The following is a 21,987-nucleotide window of genomic DNA, read 5'->3' as shown; positions in this document are numbered from 1 at the left end:
TCTTAAAAATAGATAATTTTTTATGTTATTTCGTACTATACAATTCTTTTCTTTGTGGGATCTTTTTCCCAAGAGAGATAATGAAAAGAATTCTAGAATGGATTGCTATCTATGCCTAGATCAAGGATAAATGGAAATTTTATTGATAAGATCTTTTCAATTGTAGCCAATATCTTATTACGAGTTTCCGACAACTTCAGAAGAAAAGAGGCATTTACCTATTACAGAGATGGTGCGATTTGATTCTTTTTTTTTATTTGCTATTTATTCATTTCTCTCAGTCTTACGAGGAGAAAAACACGTGATTCGAGAAAAAAAATCTATGTATTTTGAGGGTGAAGTTTGGAAATAGAACAATTCCTTTGTTCGTGTATCCATGATTGATGTATAGTCTTTAATAGACTGAAATGAGTAATTATTGAAAAAATAAATTCTCTCTCTCTGTGCTAAAGTGAAAGAGTAAAAGTGAATTTATTTTTAGTATTGTAAAAATTAAAATTAAACTGAGTTCATCAATTATTTTATAGTAGTAGTAGTTCATATGTCAAGTGCCAACTAAAGATTCGCTTCTTATCAAATTAAATTAAATGAAACCACATCTTTAATTTGCTCTTGCGAGCTCCACATAAAATTCTTAATGAGGTCCGTAATTAAGACAAACCTCTCACATTTAATGTTCACTGATACTACAATATAAATGAATTATTGACACTTTTTTTATGGTTCATTTTTCAAAGTCTAAGAGCCTATTATTATTACTTTCTCTATTCTATTTTAGTTGTTGTTGTGTTTTTCGAAAGTTAATTTAATTAATTTTTTAAGTTAATTAGTATTATTTTAATTTAATATTATAAAATAAAAAATTATATATTCAAAAAAATATACGAAAAATATTATAAATTATATTATTATTATTTTCAAATATTTAGTCAAAGTTCATACGGGAACTTTGAACTTGAATGACAAAGGGGACAGAGAAATTGTGTTGGGAGATTTGAAACATACAGGAAAGAGTCACGATTTTGGGGGTTGTAGGAGTATTACGATCGATGAGGTTAAGGATGTTGTTCGTAGGATGCGCCGGGGAAGAGCGACCGGACCTGACGAGATCCCTGGAGAATTTTGGAAGAGTGCGGGCTCGGTAGGTTTGGAATGGCTGACTAGGTTATTTAATGTCATCTTTACGACGACAACGATGCCCGTAGAATGGAGATCGAGCATCATGATCCCGCTTTACAAAAACAAAGGGGATAGGCAGAGCTGTGACAACTATAGAGGTATTAAGCTTCTAAGCCATACTATGAAAGTGTGGGAAAGAGTGGTAGAGATGAGGGTGAGAAGAGGCGTGTCTATTTCAGAGAACCAGTTCGGATTTATGCCGGGACGCTCAACTACAGATGCCATCCACCTTATGAGGAGACTAATGGAGCAATATAGGGAGAGGAAGAGAGACTTGCATATGGTGTTCATCGACTTGGAAAAGGCTTATGATAAAGTCCCACGAGAGATACTATGGAGATGTTTGGAGGCTAAAGGTGTACCTGTAGCGTACATAAGGGTGATCAAGGACATGTACGAGGGTGCCAAAACCAGGGTAAGGACAGTAGGAGGGGACTCAGAACACTTCCCAGTTATGATGGGGTTGCATCAAGGATCAGCTCTTAGCCCGTTCCTATTTGCCTTGGTGATGGATGGATTGACGCGACAAATTCAAGGTGAGGTGCCATGGTGTATGCTTTTTGCGGACGACATAGTCCTCATCGATGAGACTCTTAGCGGAGTTAACGCTAAGCTGGAAGATTGGAGACGCACCTTGGAGTCTAAGGGGTTTAAGCTGAGTAGGACCAAGACAGAGTACCTAGAGTGCAAGTTCAGTAAGACACCTCAAGAGGTTGGCGCAGAAGTTAGGCTCGGGGACCAAGCCATCCAAAAGAGAAGTAGTTTTAAGTACCTTGGTTCTATCATGCAAGACAGCGGAGAGATCGACGAGGATGTCACACACCGTATTGGGGCAGGATGGATGAAATGGAGGCTCGCCTCCGGTGTGTTATGTGACAAGAAGGTGCCACCACAACTTAAGGGCAAGTTCTACAAAGTGGTCGTTAGACCAGCTATGTTATATGGGGCGGAGTGTTGGCCAGCTAAGGTCTCCCATGTGCAAAAGATGAAGGTTGCCGAGATGAGAATGTTGAGATGGATGTGTGGGCATACCAGGAGTGACAAGATTAGAAATGAGGCTATTAGAGAAAAGGTAGGAGTGGCCTCGGTGGAAGACAAGATGCGGGAAACGCGACTGAGATGGTTTGGACATGTGAAGAGGAGAGTCCCAGATGCACCAGTGCGGAGATGTGAGAGGTTGGCCATGGATGGTTTCAGAAGAGGTAGAGGTAGGCCGAAGAAATATTGGGGAGAGGTGATCAGACAGGACATGGCGCATTTACGACTTACCGAGGACATGACCCTAGATAGGAGGGTGTGGAGGACACACATTAGGGTAGAAGGCTAGTACATAGTGGTTTTATTCTCCCTTACTCGTAGGTGTATTAACACACTATGATTTCTTATACTCTGATGTATGTTAGTTATGGTATTTATGTTATTATCCAATAATAATATCTACTGTTTTTTTGTGCTTTGATTATACTAATGTTTGGACCATTTTCGTCATCGTCATCTATTTATTTATTTATTTATTTACTCTAATATTCTTGTCTAACCTTTTTCTATGCTTTTATTGAGCCGAGGGTCTTTCGGAAACAGCCGTCCTACATTGGTAGGAGTCAGATCTGCGTACACTCTATCCTCCCCAGACCCCTCGATGTGGGATTTTACTGGATTGTTGTTGTTGTAGTCAAAGTTCATACGGGCTCTCAAAAGAATTATTTTCAGAATTACCCTTCTTTTCAATGAAACTTTCAACTATTTTAAATTCAAATAATGACTCTCTCTACTTTTAAAAAGAATTCTCGGAAGTCGTGCAAGACTTAGATCTGTCATTGCAGCCAGTTGTATTTCTCAAAATAATGTACTGTAATACATAAATTCAATTTGCCACGTTGTTCAGTAGTAACTGGGATCTTGAAAAGAAAAAAAACAAAACAAGTCCAGTATTGAACCAGAAGAAAGATGGGATGCATTAACAAAGGATGGGAGTTTGTAAGTAGAAAAATCAGGAGCTGTTTGAAAAGGAAAAAGGGGATCGAAAACAGAGACAATAACATAGCAGAAAGATGGGAAGTTTTGAGTGGTAAGAATAATTGGGAAGGTTTACTTGAACCTTTGGATTATGATCTCCGCCAATACCTCATTCACTATGGTCAAATGTGTCAAGCCATCTACGACTCATTCAATAATGAGAGAGTTTCAAAATACAGAGGAACAAGTCGATACTCCAAAAAGAACCTCTTCACAAGAGTGGGGCTCGACAAAAACAAGTATGAAATCACCAAATATTTCTATGGAGCTTCAAATGAACCAAGTAAAACTGAGAAGATGAAAGAATCAAATTGGATTGGGTTTGTTGCTGTTACCACTGATGAAGGTAAAGTTGCATTAGGGAGGAGAGACATTTTGATTGCTTGGAGAGGGACCATTTGTCCTGCGGAATGGAATGATGATTTTGAATCGTCCTTGGTCCAACCAACAGAAATCTTTGGAGAAAATGCGGATAACATTCTAGTACACAAAGGTTTTTATTCAATTTATACTTCTCTTAACGACACTTCAAATTTCAATCGGACAACCAGTGCTAGAGATCAGGTAGGACTTTTATATATATAGAGAGAGATATCTTTAAGCAGCTTTCCAGGTGATACTGATTAAAATTCCCTTTTGTATTTGTACATTCAAACAGGTTCTTGAAGAAGTTAAAAGGTTGTTGGAGCAATACAGTAAGGAGGAAGTTAGCATCAGTGTTACAGGCCACAGCTTGGGTTCATCATTGGCCACACTATGCGCAATTGACATAGTTGTCAACCAAATCAACAAGGAGTTTCCAGTAACTGCATTTTTATTTGCTAGCCCACGAGTTGGAGAAGCCAATTTCAAGAAAGCTCATCAAAAATTGAGAAATCTTCAAATCTTGCGGATTACCAATGCCCCTGATCTCATTCCGAAGCTGCCAGACCGTGGACTGGTCGAGGGTTCTGCTACAGATTGGAGAGTGTATGAAGATGTAGGCTTTGAACTTTCAATTGATACTACAAAATCAGACTACTTAAAGAAAGACATAAATGATCATATTCTGGAAGTTTATTTGCACGGAATTGCTGGAACACATGGACCAGAAGGAGAGTTCAAGTTGGAAATAAATCGGGATATTGCTCTTATGAATAAGGAAGACGATACGTTGAAGGATGAATATGGTGTACCAATATCGTGGTGGATCGAGAAGAATAAAGGAATGATTCAACGAGAAGATGGATCTTGGATTCTCATGGATCACGAGGATGATGACAGTTAGGGAATGTTGGTAGCATGTATGAAAACAGTGTTGAATATAGCAATGCTAATATTAATTGTGCTTATGCTATACATATTGAGAATCTGATATTACGTTTTATACCGTGGTTGATTTGATATATTAAAAATAACATGCTTAATATATTTTTAAGAAATTTTATTTATTTACAAACAGATCCTCCATAATAATTGGTAAGATTACTGATAAGTAAGGGAAGCAATCGTCCCTACCGTCGTCGAGCAGGGACGAAAGTCGGCCTGAGGTTCATGATTGATGTCAAATTAGTCAGAGCAGTGGGTCATAGTCCTTTATCTCTTTTCTTCTATTTTCTTGTTGCAGTACAGTGAATGCATTAATCACGACCATTTGTTAAGTTTTTGTACAAAGAAAAGATAGTGACAAGAAATTGCTTGAATATATATATATAGTGGGCCCATGAAAACTAGAAAAAATCATTTTATTTGGAAATTTAAAGTTGGACCAGTGATGTTTTATTATATTTTTGGAAAGAATATTTAGAATTTGCCACCTTTTCAGAATAGGATGAAAGAATATTGCATGTACTTTTTTGGAATATGATTTATATTCTCAATTTTTAAAAATTAGAAAAATTATTTAATTTGACTAATTTATCTGAAATATATAATTAAATTTATTTTAAAAGAGTAATATCTCATAGTAATAATCACATAATATCATAGATTAAATCTCATGTATGAATTATTACATACTATTGCAAATATTTTGTTTCTTTATTTGAAAATTTTGAAGTAGAAGTTATGTTTGGTTATAATTTTTGCATATAATATTTGGTTATTTGAATGTACCGTTCCTAAAAAACATGAAGTATATATTTTTATAAATCAAAATATTTAGGATAAAATTTGAAAAAGAAAAATATAGTAAAAGTGAAAACAAGATTTTTGTTTTCCGAATTCCAAATATAACTTTAAGTTATATTTGAAATTTTCATGATCAAATCCTATTTTTGGATACAATAAAATAATTTTTCAGGAAAAAGTAAAAAATCTTTTTGTTCTTATTTATTGCGTCACTTTTACCTCTCAAAAGTCAAACAAAATTTTTTTGACATAGTTTATTCATATGACTTTTAAATATTTTAAATTATTAATTAACTTATAGTACTTTTTATTTAGTTTATATATATAAATTATTTTTCAAAATACTTTAAAATCATATATCCAAATTTTCGGTCAAAATAAAGAAATTTACATCAATTGCAATTTAAATTGTGTCACATGAGACGGTGGGAGTAGTGCATTTGAAAAATAATTAAGTAGTGATTCAGAGAGCTAGCCAGTTATTAGTTACCCAATGAATCGGATGTTTGAGGACTCAATTGAATGGGTTGATTTGGGTACTCCAACTTCAAAACTTTGTTATTTCACCATTCTGTTCATTTTAGCTCAAAATGACCATTTCCTTGTTCTATGATATAAATGTGAGCAAAAAAGTTGGGATGCTCACATATATCATTGGCATGCCACAATTTATTTTCTACGTTCGTGATATTATTTAACCGTTATTACAATACATATTGTACTGGGCATATATATTAGTATATGATACGTAATGTTCTAGTCGCTTCTTTGGAAAAAAGAAAATTTGGGTCCGGAGAAGAGGAGGCTTATTCATAATATACCTTTGGTGCTCCAAGTATAAGCAACTATGCTTCAAAGTTCAAAGCAAGGAAAAACTAGTTAGACATTTTGGCAAAATAATACTGCCTTCATTTCAATTTATTTATATCCTATTTTGATTTGACACGAAGTTTAAATAATTAAAAAAAGACTTTTGAATTTTGTGATCTTAAAATTAAAAGATATGCCAAATGTTCCAAAATGTCATATAATTTTGTGGCCTTAAGTATTTCATATAGATTTTTTTTAACGGACTAAAAAGAAAAATTGGACACAAAAATTAAAATGGAGGGAGTACCAAGCACCTTCTTGATATTGACTAGTGTTGATGAAGGACTTGTCTTGGAAACAAAAATAGAGATTATTGAGAAAAAAAATTTGAATGTCCTATAGTGATACTCAATATATATTCTCCACACAAACTACATGAGTGAGAATTGTTCAAAACGAAACAGATATATGGAATGCTTGCCTTGTGAAAATGTCAAGCATGTCCCTTTAATTCTTCTTTCCATAAAATTTCTGTTGGGCAATGTCAGCCTGAGTGTGGAATGGAAAGAACGAAAAGCAACAGCAAAACTTCTCATGATAAATGAATGATGCAATTTGGTAACTACATTACCAATTAATAGCCTCATCAGACATATGGGGAAAAAATTATCAAATTTGTACACATGATATCCAAAGGTCCATCAAAAAGAAGAATATATACTATATATACTTCAACTGGTTCAAACAAAGAAAAAACCCAAGGGAAAACATATTGAAGATGCAAAATACAAACAAGAATGTGGGCAATATAGCAGAAAGATGGAAACTTCTTAGTGGTAAAAACAATTGGGAAGGGTTATTAGATCCACTTGACAATGATCTTCGTCGGTACCTCATTCACTATGGAGAAATGGTACAAGCAACTAGAGATGCCTTCAACAACGACATGACATCAAAGTATGCTGGAAGTTGCCGATATTCTAAGAAGAATTTCTTTTCTCAAACGGGGATTGAGATATCGAATCCGTTCAAGTATGAGGTAACCAAATATATTTACGCGACATCATCTATACAAGTTCCAGAAGCATTCATCATAAAATCATTAGCACGGGAAGCTTGGAGTAAGGAGTCAAATTGGATTGGGTTTGTTGCCGTGGCCACAGATGAGGGTAAAGTAACATTAGGAAGACGGGATATAGTGATTGCTTGGAGATCAACTGTTGTCTCTATGGAATGGTTTAATGATTTTCAATTTATTCGCGTCTCAGCCCCAATAATCTTTGGTGAAAAATCTGATCCTAAAGTTCATCAAGGATGGTATTCCATGTATACTTCAGATGATTCACGATCACCATACAATAAGGCCAGTGCTAGAGAGCAAGTAATTAAATTCATCATCCTCTATCTTAACCAAAAAAAAAAAAGTTAAACTTACTTTTACAATCTACTAAAAATAATGTGTTGATAATTGTTAGATTAATTTTATAATTAGGTACTTGGAGAAGTTCAAAGATTGTTGGGACAATACAAGAACGAGGAAGTTACCATAACAGTAACAGGGCATAGCATGGGGGCATCAGTCGCGACATTAAATGCAGTAGATATGGTTTTCAATGGAATTAACAAGGGATTTCTAGTCACCGCATTTCTATTTGCAAGTCCTAGAGTGGGAGATAAAAATTTCAAGAAAACCTTCTCAGAACTCCAAAATCATCTTCGAGCTCTGAGAGTCCGAAATACGCCAGATATAATTCCACATTATCCATTAATTGGCTACTCAGATGTTGGTGTCGAATTAAACATCGACACTAGAGAATCGGGCTATCTAAAAAGTCCTGGAGACTATTGGACTTGGCATAACCTGGAATGTTACTTGCATGGAGTTGCTGGAACACAAGGATCAAAAGGAGGGTTCAAGCTAGAAGTGGAACGAGATGTCTCACTTGTTAACAAGTATATGGACACGTTAAATGACGAATACGGTGTACCGGTTTCATGGTGGGTTGTGAAGAATAAAGGGATGGTTCAACAACAAAATGGATCGTGGATTCAACAACAAAATGAAGATGATGATCTTTAATTCATTTACAAGGAAATAGATCCTCAAGTTTAGTCATCCAATTTAACTCTCAATTATGATGAAATTCTAATATGTCTTGTTGAAGTACCGTAGATCATATCGTTCTAATAAAGACAATTGTCATCTCATCGTTTCCTAAGGTTAGATAACTTGTCTAACTTTTTTATGGAATTACAAAAATAAATCGTAATAGTCATCCAATAATTTGTTTCTTCCTTATTTTCTGACGATGATTTTGACATTCTTTTTCAAGAAAATATGGAGAGGGAGGACATGATGTGGCTGACGATCATGGCATAGAGCATTCTTCTATTAAGAGAAGGCTAGATGGGTGTTAGGACCAAAATAATTAGGTGTCATGCGGAAGCTAGTAAAGCAAACCTTGAATAACCATGAATTAGAAGACACACGAGAAATATACCATAAGAGACACAAACATTTAATGTGGTTCGGCCAACTGACCTACGTCCACAAGAGGAGATGAGAAATTCACTATAAAATATGAGAGTACAAATAATCGAGAGAAATAACCTCACACAATTCACTCGGAATACAAAGAGGTTCACACAAGTAATAACGTATCACTTGTGTCTCACAGTTTCTCCCCCCACACAAAACTCTCAAATCCCCTTAGGACTACATTGTGAATGCTACTAAGTTAGAAGGAATAAGTCTTTATTTATAGAGTCATTAACCTTTTCTTATAAGAAAAATGACTAGCCAAATATGGAGACATTGTGTTTTCCTTTTAGGAAAAAAAAACCTAATTATACTAGGAAAGTCAGGGCAAACACCCAACAATGGGATGATGGCCAGGGTAGTGGAGCAGGTGGTATTAACCTTACAGGCCAAAGGATAACCAAAACTAAGAGGTCGTTTGGTTAGAAACAAGTTATATTAATCCTGGGATAACTTATTCTATCATGTATATGGGATAATTTATTTCATCACTATGGTAGAAATGGTGGGATAATTTATTCCAAACAAGACACCAAAAATTTATCTCAAGACTATTTATTTTTATCCCTCACACCAAAACGACACTAAGACCAGACGGCAGACGCCATTGATGATGGTATATATATGTATTAATTAATTGTCATACTACAATTTAAGTAAAAAATATATATTTTTTGTATCTACTTCTTAATGATAAATATTGTCTTAATTTTTATTATACTTTTTTTTACTAACTTATGTAACACCTTATCTTAAATTAATTATAGTAAAAAAATAAAGTTCTTCACATATTATAAACAAAGTTATGCATTGACTTGGGAAGCTTGACATGTTCATAGTTATATTGTTTAAAACAATTAACTAATATTTATATTGTAAGCTAATCAATATAAAATATGAAGGACGAATAAACTACCAACAACCTAACTCTAAACTCTATAAAATAACACACTTATACCTAAATCCTAAAAAACAAATATTTTATGATGTATTTTTTTTATCATATTAATATAAAAAAATTATAATTTATAATATATTTTATATATTTATTTTTTTTTAAATACGGAAGGGGAGCCTTGGAGTAACTGGTAAAGTTGCTGCCATGTGACCAGGAGGTCACGGGTTCAAGCCTTGGAAACAGCCTCTGGCAGAAATGCAAGGTAAGGCTGCGTACAATAGACCCTTGTGGTCGGGCCCTTCCCCGGACCCTGCGCATAGCGGGAGCTTAAGTGCACCGGACTGCCCTTTTATATATTTTTTAAATATCTAAATTTTAATTTATAATACCAAATTAATCTTATTTAATAAAGTTTTGAAATTAGTTGAACTGATTCTCAAATAAAAAGAATTGTACGGTGGGTTCAAGGAGAATAGCAATGCTGGGGAGTCGTGGCAATACTCAGATCGTCAGAGGTATTTCTTATACCTTGAAGGTTCATCCGAACTCCTTCGATAAAAAATTATACTCTATATATAAGATAAAATTTTTAATTTATGTGTATATATTTAACATTGAACCCTCTGAGCATAAGCCAAAGGACTAGCTCAGTGGCAAATGGGATTCAATATTTTATCTCAGTTCGCGGGTGCGAATTCGAATAAGCACATTTTTTTTTGATTAGTGTGTTTAATTTTTTTTGAACCTCCTTCATAAAATTTCTGGGTCCGTCACTGAATGTAAGATGTTATAAAATTATTGGAAAAGATTCAAAAATATCTTCAACGTATTAGAAATGGTGCCTTCTTTCTATCTATTGGATTAAATTTGCCCTTTTTTTATTTATTGGGTCAAAAATATCCTTAACGTATTAGAAATTGTTCAAAAATGTCCATCTTCCACCTATTGGATCAAAAATATCTTTAACCTATTAGAAATGATTTAAATTTGTTCTTCCCTCTACCTATTAGATAAACAATGTCCTTAACATATTAGAAATGACTCAAAAGTTTACTAATTCTAATTATATATGTTTATAATTTTCTTAACGGTACTTTGACAATTATTCAATTTTTTTATTTGTATTTTTCTTTTTTGAAAAATTCTTGTTTGTTTTTCTTACCTAGTAGAAGTATTTGCTTTAAATAATATATATATGAACTAACGTGTGAATTAACCCGAATGTATGTTGTATAAAAATATTGTCTTAGTCACAAAGAAGAGAAATTTCATTATGTATGCCCATAAAAAGATAATTTTTGTTGATTTTTTTTCCAAGTGTAAATACAGATCAGTTAACATAATTTATACAAAAATTTCAGTAGTTTTAAAAGACTAAAATTGCTAGACAATGGAAAAAATATATAATTAAGATGCTAATAGAAGTAAAATCAAATTAAAAAGTTGAGTTAATTTATTCAAATTTGAAGGCTAAAAAGAATTTTTAGAAATATTTTGATGTTATAAAAATATAATATTTATTAATAAAATATATTAAGATTGTACGAAATGCAGGCATATTAAATAGTATTTAATAGTTGATAAACATATTTTTATGTAGAAGGGGGACAAATTTGAATCATTTCTAATAGGTTAAGATCATATTTTATCCAATAGGTGTAATAATGACATTTTTGAACCATTTTTATACGTTAAATCATTTCTAATATGTTAAAGATATTTTTGAACTTTTTCTGTAAAATTATCTTATTTTGGGTTTCTTCGTTATTACAAGGAATATTAGTTAGGTTGGAAATTATTTATTTCGTTATTTATATTATAAAAAAAAATAAGTTATCCCATATATTTATATGTGGTGAAAATAACCAATCCATATACTTTATCAATCTCATCCACCAAACAAACCACCGTGAGAGTATTAGTAAGGAAAAAACTAAAATTTCGAGGACAACCCTAGTAGGGATCTTGATCCATGTTACTCTTTGCCACGTTGTTCAGTAGTAGGTGGGATCTTAGAAAGAAAAAAAAAAGCTTAACAAGTCCAGTATTGAATGAGAAGAAAGATGGGATGCGTTATCAAAGTATGGGAGTTTGTAAATAGAAAAATAAGGAGCTGTTTGAAAAGGAAAAAGGGTATCGAAAACAGAGACAACAGCATAGCAGAAAGATGGGAAGTTTTGAGTGGTAAGAATAATTGGGAAGGTTTACTTGACCCTTTGGATTATGATCTCCGCCAATACCTCATTCACTATGGCCAAATGTGTCAAGCCATCTACGACTCATTCAATAATGAGAAAGTTTCAAAATACAGAGGAACAAGTCGATACTCCAAAAAGAACCTCTTCACAAGAGTGGGGCTCGACAAAAACAAATATGAAATCACCAAATATTTCTATGCAGCTTCAAATGTGCCAAGTAAAACTGAGAAGATGAAAGAATCAAATTGGATTGGGTTTGTTGCTGTTGCCACTGATGAAGGTAAAGTTGCATTAGGGAGGAGAGACATTTTGATTGCTTGGAGAGGGACCAAGACGGTCTCGGAACGCAACGATGACGATAACTGGTCCTTGGTCCAACCAACAAAAATCTTTGGTGAAAATACGGATAACATTCTAGTACATGGAGGTTTTTATTCAATTTATACTTGTCTTAACGACGCTTCAGATTTCAACCGAATAACCAGCGCCAGAGATCAGGTACGAATAAATTAGTAGAGTATTTTTTTGCAACTTTAATTTCCGAGTGATTATATAATTGTTGAGCCATTAAAACTGGCAGGTTCTTGAAGAAGTTAAAAGGTTGTTGAAGCAATACAGTAAGGAGGAAGTTAGCATCAGTGTTACAGGCCACAGTTTGGGTTCATCATTGGCCACACTTTGCTCAGTTGACATAGTTGTTAACCAAATCAACAAGGAGTTTCCAGTGACTGCATTTTTATTTGCTAGCCCACGAGTTGGAGAGGCCAATTTCAAGAAAGCTTATCAAAAATTGAAAAATCTTCAAATCTTGAGGATTACCAATGCCCTTGATGACATTCCCAAAAAGCCAGACCGTGGACTGGTCGAAGGTTCTGCAACAGATTGGAGAGTGTATGAAGATGTTGGCATCGAACTTCCAATAGATACTACAAAATCAGACTACTTGAAGAAAGACATATTTTGTCATATTCTGGAAGTTTATCTGCACGGAATTGCCGGAACACATGGACCAGAAGGAGAGTTCAAGCTGGAAATAAACAGAGATATCGCATTGGTGAATAAGCAAGGGGACTTTTTGAAGGATGAATATGGTGTACCAGCTACATGGTGGATCGAGAAGAACAAAGGAATGGTTCAACAAGAAGATGGATCTTGGATTCTCATGGATTATGAGATTTAATTTCTGGTAAATCACTCAATTAATAGTTATTATATAAGAAAATTATTTTTGAAAAAAATTGAAATTGAAAAAAAATAATCTTAAATAATCAAAATACCTGTTTCATGATGTACTTAACTTTGATTTGATCAATAATTAATCAAAATAACTGTTTTTAAAAAAAGAAACTATTAAGTGGATGACAATGAAAAATCAACTATGATAACGAATATAATACTTACTATCCATGTGCTAGTAATGAGCATACATGGACCACACAAGTTATATTAAAATTGTGTATTATTTGTATATTAAATACTTAAAAAGGGATTGAGTGATGTCAAATTAGCCAGAGCAGTGGGTAAATAGGTTTGTCTTTCCTTTTTTAGTAAGGGAGTTGTTAGTATAGTCAAACTCCCTCATAGCTCTTGTATTTTTAGTATATGCATTATATGATAAGTTTTTTTTTTCTTATTAAAATCACAAAGGCACAATACACCATATTCTGGTCATGATAATTAGTAATGTTGCATATGACACAAAATATTATTACAACATTATATATTGGTAAAACCTAGCTTCATGCTTAGCCATGGCATCAACAGTTTTACTACCTTCTCTAAAGCAATTGTTCAACTAAAATTCACTATTACCAATGGCCTCATCATACTTATGGGGGGAAAATTGTCAAATGTGTACATAGAATTTAGCATAATGGCATGACTTTTTTATGTCAAATTTAGGCACGTTGTGATGGCAAAATTTCTAATTTACCCTGAGGATAATTTTATTTCGCGTTCTATCTTTTGTGGACCCTTTAATTTTTAAAATATATTTTTCTCTTTATCTTATATTTATTAATATATTTTAGGACTCCTTAATTAATAATCATCCTAATTCCTAATACCGTTTACCATATAGTAATCACGTTAAGTATTTTCTATTTTCACAATTTTGGTCAAATTTATTAATTAAAATTTGATAAATATTTAACAGAGATCAAAAGCACTCACATTTGATAAACTTAAATTAAATGACCAAAGCCACTTAGATGATTTTTACGGAACTACTTTAAACCTAGCACCAAAGATAAAGGATCATTTGAGTCACATTTTTCTTTTATAAGAATGTGATTATTTTTTTTCCTGATGCAAATTAAAAGCCGTCTTTGTCATGGCTTCTTCTTCTTTTCTTTTTTTTTTTTGTAAAATTAGTTAATTGGATTTCTTCTTTTTGGTCTTAAACCGTAATTTTCAGAACATCGAGGGGTGTTTGGACTCCATTATTCGTTTGCTGATACTGGAAATAAACTTCATCTCTCTCTAAACAAAATCCCTCCTCCCTATTTCTCCTTAAGACCTTATGGTGAAACATTCTTTCATCATCCCCACTGGTCGATTTTTCTGTGTGCATCTTGTTATAGATTTTATTGGTATGCACGTATCTACAAATTTTCAACCATGTAATTAATCTTAAGTGTATAATTAATACATTGGTCAGCGAATGAATTTGACTAATTTTTGTCATTTAATTTGTTGATTGTGCTCTCATGTTATATATATTATTCAGGCTCGAGTTGGTTAGTTTAAATGCTCATGCAAAGATGTTAAATGTTCCATATTGGTTGATAGATGGATTATTAATTCATCTCCTTTTTGTGCATTCCAATATGTATACCAAAAACTCACCAATTTTTTTTTTCTGATCACTTCTTGTATTTGTAGCTGAGAGTTTGTTGGCTCACATTTGAGAGGAATTAAAGATGAAAGGAATAATGTAAAATTCAGTGGGAGGGGCAACAGCACTTGATTCTACCTACTTATTGGACAAGGGAGTAACGCCCAGTAACAATGTGATTGAGATTTATGATATTGTAGGGACAATATCGAAAATATTACTAGCCCTGGGCCCATGCTCCTGCACCTTACGTACGTATGATATTGTTCAGAAAATATTAGTATCCAATACTATAATTTAAACAAATCTTAAAGTTTATACTGTACTAATCATTTGAAGATTGCCAATTGGCATAAAATATTCATTATTTAGGAATGATGGTAGGTGTTAATTATTTTAATTTCTTTTCCTCATCATCAGCTTGCGACAAATTACTTACCTACTGTGAATATAGTCGTTGTCTTATATTTTCCAAATACTCCACTAAAATATGGAAGATATTATGAAAAATAGTAGTGGATGTCCATTTTTATGGACCCACTAGGCAAGTTGCTCAACTTGCTTTTTTTTTTTCTATAAAAATGATCATTCTTTGGTAATGTAAGAACACACAAAAAAAAATACGAAATACACTGCAAAATTCTCTCATCTTCTCCTTTTTTTTTTTTACTATCTCCTTCTTATTTTGGTAAGTTAATTTATTTTATAACACGTTATTAACACGAGCTTCCATCACTTTGAACTATATTCTTAAGAAGGTAACAAAAGGGGTAATAATTTTGTTTTCTTGAAATGTCTAATATTTCTAAACTTGATTTTGTTGCTCTTGACATATCTAGAAAAGGCTACTCATCATGGGCACTAGATACCGAAATACATCTAGAATCGATGGGTCTGGCAGATACCATCAAAGATGACAATACAACATCTAGTTAAGACCGTGTCAAAGTCATGATATTTCTCCGCCACCATCTTGCCGAGAGATTAAAATTACAGTACCTTACATTAAAGGATCCCCTTAAACTGTGGAAGAATCTTAAATAAAGATATGACCACCTGAAGTTGGTCATCCTTCCACAGGTACGTCATGATTGGCTAAATCTGAGATTAATGGATTTTAAAAATATAACTGAATATAATTCTGCCTTGTTTAGAATTATAGCTCAGTTAAATTTATGCGGAGAAGAAATCATTGAGCAAGATAAACTTGAAAAAATATACTCCACATTTTCACCCATGAATATGCTCCTACAGCAGCAATATCGCAAAAAGGGATTTAAAAAATATTCTGAATTACTTTTTCACCTTCTGATTGCTGAACGCCACAGCGAACTGCTAATGAAAAATCATGATAGTCGACCCCGTTGGTTCTTTTCCACTCCCTGAAGTGAATCGAGCAAATTATAACCAACGTGAAAGAGGTCATGACCCTAGTCGTGGTCGTGGTCGTGGTCAAAAAAGAAATTATAATCATGATGCTCGGCTGTGAGATTAATAATGGAACAACTCATGTCATTTTTAAAGACGAAAAATATTTTTTCCAACTTGCTTAGAAGAAAAGCAAATGTTACAATAATTTTTGGTAATTCGAAAATGATTGAAGGCTCCGGAAGAGCTACTATATTTCTGCCTAAGGGGACAAAGATTGTTATTGAAGATGCATTATTCTCTTCTAAATTCCCAAGAAACTTGTTAAGTTTTAAAGATATCCGCAGAAATGGATATCATGTTGAGACACTATATGAAATGAATACTGAATACCTTGGTATAACCAAAAGTGTCTCAGACCCGAAATATATTTTGAAAAATTACCAACTTTATCGTCTGTCCTATATTATGCAAAACATTATGCAATTGAAGCACATATGATCGTAAAGCAGAAGTTTATTGATTTAAATACATTTGTGTTATGGTATGATCGAATAGGTCATCCTGGTTCAATAATGATGAGACGAATCCATGAAAATTTAATTGGACATCCATTAAAGAACCAGAAGATTCATACGAATGATGAATTTTCATGTTTTGCTTGTTATCAAGGCAAATTAATTGTCAGACCATCAACCCTAAAGGTTGGCATCGAATCTCCTGGCTTTTTAGAGCGTATACATGGATATATATGTGGACCTATTCATCCACCTTGAATTGTGTAGATATTTTATGGTTCTAATAGATGCATCATCTAGATAGTCTTATGTGTGCCTCTTATCATCTCACAACCTGGCATTTGCAAAGTTGTTAGCACAAATAATAAGATTAAGGGTGCAATTTCCAGATTATCCAATTAAGGCTATTCACCTTAATAATGCTGGTGAATTTACATCCCAAGCTTTTGATGATTATTGCTTATCAATTGGGATAAAAATTGAACATCTTGTTGCTCATGTTCATACTCAAAATGACCTTGCAGAGTCATTTATTAAGCGCTTACAATTGATATCCAGACCTCTACTAATGAAAACAAAATTGTCAATTACCGTTTGAGTTCATGTTATCTTACATGCAGCTGCACTTGTACGTTTCAGATCAACACATTATAATAAATACTCTCCGTCATAACTAATATTTGGTCATGAGTCAAATACAGCCCATCTACGAATTTTTAATTATGCGGTATGCGTGTCTGTAGCACCACCACAATATACAAAGATGGGCCCTCAACAAAGGTTGGGCATATATGCTGGTTTGATTCACCCTCCATAATTCGCTACCTTGAACCATTGACAGGAGACTTATTTACTGCTCGATTTGCAAATTATCGGTTTGATGAAATAATTTTTCTGCCATTAAGGGGAGAGAAAAAGGACTCTGCAAGAGAAATTGCGTGGAAAATTTTATCACTATCTCATTTTGATCCACATACCCGCACATGTGAGCAGGAGGTCCAGAAGATCATCCATTTACAGAACATAGCAAATCAAATGCTAGATGCATTTACTGATTTGAAATGGATAATTAAGTCGCATATCCCTGCAGTGAATGTGTCTATCCGGTTTGATGTCCCAAAAGGACCATCTAATAGTATTATAACTTCTAAATCTCAAACACGCCTGAAACGTGGTAGACCATTGTATTCAAAGGATAAAAATTCTAAAAAGAAAGCGTAAAGAATAACAAAAATGATACTACAAAAGAACCCCTCGAAGAAGGTCAAGATTTAAGTAATCCTGATATCCCTGAAGAAATCAGTGAACCCGAGACTCAAGTGAATGAAGAACTTTCAATAAGTTCTACCGGCGATGAGATAAATTTAGATCGATCAAAAATTACAGTGGATAATATTTTTGCATATAATGTTGCAATTAACCTCATACAAGATAGTAAAAGTCTTAAGCCTAATTCCGTCGAAGAATGTCAACGTATATATGATTGGCCAGAATGGAAAAAGGCAATTCAATTAGAATTAGACTCACTTGCTAAACGTGAGGTTTTTGGACCTGTAGTTCAAACCCCTGAAGGTGTAAAATCAATTGGCTATAAATAGGTTTTTGTGCTAAAACAAAATGAAAGAAATGAAATTGTAAGATACAAGGCAAGCCTTGTTGCACAAGGATTCTCTCAAAGATCGGAGGTTAACTATGAAGAAACATATTCACCAATTATGGATGAAATAACTTTTCAATATCTCATCAGTTTAGTTGTACATAAAAATCTTGAAATACATCTAATGGATGTAGCTACAGCTTACCTTTATGGTTCATTTGATAATGAAATTTACATGAAAATTTCAGAAGGATCAAAATTGCCTGAAGCATGTACTAAGTCTCGGGAGATAATCTTGCAGATTTATTCACAAAGGCATTACCAACATTAATTTTTGAGAAGCTAAGATATAAGGTTGAAATGCGTTGTCTCCAAAATATTAAATGAAGTTTTCATCAGTGTGGAGTAAAATACGCGTTGTACTCTTTTTCCCTTAATCAAGGTTTTGTCTCACTGGGTTTTTCCTTGTAAGGTTTTTAATGAGGCAGCACTCAAAGTATATTACCAAATGTGTATACTCTTTTTCCTTCATTAGGCTTTTTTTCACTAGATTTTTTCTAGTAAAATTTTAACGAGGCACAATATCTATAAATGTTTAGAATAACTATGTATATTTGTTGTTTCTCTAGAATTTCTTTTTCCACGTGGACATCCAAGGAGGAGTATTATGAAAAGTAGTAGTGGATGTCCATTTTTATGAACCCACTAGGCAAGTTGCTCAACTTCCTTTCTTTTTTATGGCTATAAAAATGGTCATTCTTTGGTATGTAAGAACACACACACACACAAAATACAAAATACACTGCAAAATTCTCTCATCTTCTCCTTTCTTTTTCTCTTACTCTTTCCTTCTTATTTTGCTAAGTTAGTTTATTTTATAACAGAAGAATCATATATTAAATTAAAAGTAGAAAGCATATTAGGAAAAAATTAGATTAAGATTTTACTTCTACATTAAATTTAAATGTTATAAACTATTTAGTAAATAAAATAGTAAATAGTAAATCATCATATTAGTATATGAATCAATCAATCACCATAAAGTCTCTTGAATATGAATCTTTGTATTAATTTCATGCTAGAGTAAATTCATGATTGTTTTTTATTCTTCCAATTAAAAATATGAATGTTTATGTTTGTCCATCACAAAAAGAAAAAAAACATACAGATAACTCAATCATTTATAACATAACACAATTCAGCTAATGTAGTATATTTTTCTAATACGAATTGTTGAATTTACATTTATGTTCCATACATTAATGATGATGCATTAATTTGGAAGGGATGTTCGTTGAATTGTGGTTTAAAATATTAGGAGTATTATTATTTAAATAGATATATATCATGAATATATTGTTGTACTAATTATCATTTAATTAGATTTTTAATTATATTTAGATTTACTATTTTATTAATGTGAAGTAAATTACATAAATTTTATTTTAACTAACTCTTCATTATGTAAATATATGTAACTCCCACTAATTATATTTATTATGATCTGTACACCCACCTCTTATCCATGATCTCAAATGGATTAATGTCATATTCATGACAATTCTTTGTGTTCCTCAATCCTATTCTATAAATAGTGACATTTGACATAATATTATACACACTTCAAAAAGTTTAAAAAATATATGAGAAAATCTCTTGCTCTCTTCTCTTGTCTCTTTTAATTTGTTTTGTTTAATGTTCTTGTTTGTTGTTATTGTACAACTTTCTATTGTTTTGCTATTATTTTTGAGAATTGCTTGTGGTTTGTTGTTTTGTATACATTTGTCTAGCATGTAGTATTTTAGTATCCTCATTTGAATATTGTATTTGTGCAATAGTTAGTTAATTTTACTTTATGCATTTTTAGTCAATTTTATAATTAAAGATATATTCTTTTTATTTTAAAGATATATGTACTTTTTATGTAACAATGATGGATCTTTTTTAGTAAATACCAATAAATTTAAAAGGGATAAAATATGACATTTGCAATACAAAATTTATATGAAATATTTTGAGATAAACGTGCCACCCACGTTTACAAACTAGTAACCTAATAAGTATGTTGAAAATATGTCATCGAGGGATGGTGTCGTTCTCAGGTTGTTGAGAAAGTAGAAGCTGAACGGCAAAGAAATTATTAGATAATAATCTTAACTCAAAATAAAAAAATAAAAAAGCACTTGCAATGTATTTGTAAAAGTTATTTTTCAACATTTGTCCATCATCAACTCTGTTTGAATATTATGTCACATAGAATGAAAGGGATTTCTACAAAACTCATTGATACTTATGGGGGGAAATTGGAGGCAATGATTTCAACTTTGGTTTTCTTGTAAAAAGCACTGAAGAAGAAGTTGAATCATATGCTCCAGCAGTCATCAACATTACAATGAACTTCTTCAGAAAGAACTTCATCTTCTTAGAGAGCTTTATCCTTCTGCTACAATAATCTATGCTGACGACTACAATGCAGCCATGCAATTTTTATGCCTCTCCAAAGAGCCATGGTAATTATTATTTTTCAGTTCTTAATTTATAAATTACTCGTTTGTAACATAAGTGAGACTTTTGAATCTTATGATATTAAATTAAAGATTTGTGTAATGTACAAAAATGAAAGTCTTTTGAATATATTTTATACTTTTTCTTTCTGTGGAATGTTGTGTTAGTATTAAACATAGAAAAGAAAACTATTTAAGAAATATATAATCTACTATTCCACATTAATTTTAGTTGAGCTTGAAATGCCAAAAAGTTTGAATTTTCACTTTGGAGTGTACTTAATTGTCTTCATATTCAAGGATTTTTAACGTATCTCTCTCTAAATTCAATATACACACAAATGCACGTATCAAAGTAAAACAACAAAAATTTCCACCTCGAAGTTAAGTTAAAAAATAATGGCTATCTATGTGTATTGTTAAAAATCAAAGAGTTATTTGTCATATAATAACAATTATATATACTTTTTTAAAAATCAATTATATGGATAGGGTTGTGTTGTATTAGCAAAAAAAAAAAGAGCAGATGAAGGTTGGACCTCATGACCTCAATACAACATTGAGCCTTGAGTGATGCAATTACTCACAAAAAAAAACAGAAGGCTTACAAAAGCTAGTACAGAGCCTTATGGGAATCTAGGAAGAAGAAATCAACTAGCTTAGAGAGATATTTGTTCTATCAATATTTGCTCCTAACACTAGGCATTTGCCATTAATGTCACGATCCAAATTTTGAGTGTGATGGCACTCGTCTCAGCCCACCGAGACAAGTCAGCCTAAAATCCAACAGAGAATAAATGCGAAAGTAAATAAAATAAAGCAAGGTTTAACTTAATCAAAAATTGGTAATTAATCTAAAAATCACCCAAGATTGGTTGTCACGTATACAAACCACTAATACAATACCGAAGTACGAAAGAAAATACAGTCACAATGTCTTTGTCTCTAGAATAGGACTAAAACATAATAAAAGAGTAAGAGGTATCCGCTAGATGAATGTAACAACTACCTCAACACTCGAATGATAGTCTCGGATGTGGTAGGAAACACTAGGAGATCAAGCAGGTCCGGGCTCACAACCTACACAAGTGTAGAAGCAAGGGATGAGTACCAAACAACACGGTACTCAGCAAGTGCATAACTAAAACTAAGCAAAGCTCAATAGATACAAGTACTCCTGTCATTCCAACCGAACCTCCTTAACTACAACCTGCTTAAAACCAGCCCAACTCTACACTTTGCATAATAATAATAATAATAATAATAATACAATCCACAAATACTCATCAGTAGTGACATTAAGTGAATCATATCAAGTCAAGTTCAGCATATATAGAGCAATAAGTGGTAAACACAAATTCACAAATATCAAAAAAAAAATGCGATGCAATGCAATGAAATGATGCATGTATGTC

General features: G+C 32.7%; 3 protein-coding genes across 4 annotated transcripts; all 3 read left to right on the top strand.

The window, feature by feature from the left end:
- The first annotated feature begins 2,919 nt into the window (after positions 1-2,919).
- LOC129873292 (phospholipase A1-II 1-like) lies at positions 2,920-4,526 on the top strand. Its single transcript, XM_055948358.1, has 2 exons — positions 2,920-3,759; positions 3,854-4,526. Exons 1-2 carry the CDS (start codon positions 3,127-3,129, stop codon positions 4,460-4,462), a joined length of 1,242 nt encoding a protein of 413 aa, XP_055804333.1. The 5' UTR covers positions 2,920-3,126; the 3' UTR covers positions 4,463-4,526.
- Positions 4,527-6,751: 2,225 nt separating this feature from the next.
- LOC129872648 (phospholipase A1-II 1-like) lies at positions 6,752-8,503 on the top strand (the record flags this gene model as incomplete). The annotated part of the gene is made up of 2 exons (XM_055947580.1): positions 6,752-7,495; positions 7,607-8,503. Coding segments are annotated over 2 exons (1,332 nt in total), but the record flags the coding sequence as incomplete, so codon positions are not given.
- Positions 8,504-11,428: 2,925 nt separating this feature from the next.
- On the top strand, positions 11,429-14,839 carry LOC129874609 (phospholipase A1-II 1-like). 2 transcript variants are annotated; one of them, XM_055949920.1, is made up of 3 exons: positions 11,429-12,247; positions 12,330-12,935; positions 14,633-14,839. In XM_055949920.1, the coding sequence occupies exons 1-2, from the start codon at positions 11,603-11,605 to the stop codon at positions 12,927-12,929; spliced, it is 1,245 nt and encodes a 414-aa protein (XP_055805895.1). In that variant the 5' UTR covers positions 11,429-11,602; the 3' UTR covers positions 12,930-12,935; positions 14,633-14,839. The 2 variants fall into 2 exon arrangements, with proteins under 2 accessions (XP_055805895.1, XP_055805896.1); XM_055949921.1 differs by lacking the exon at positions 14,633-14,839 and adding an exon at positions 14,166-14,430.
- Positions 14,840-21,987: the final 7,148 nt, after the last annotated feature.

This window comes from Solanum dulcamara, chromosome 11, assembly GCF_947179165.1.
Source record: "Solanum dulcamara chromosome 11, daSolDulc1.2, whole genome shotgun sequence".
NCBI lineage: Eukaryota > Viridiplantae > Streptophyta > Magnoliopsida > Solanales > Solanaceae > Solanum > Solanum dulcamara.
This window is presented reverse-complemented; position numbering and strand designations above follow the sequence as displayed.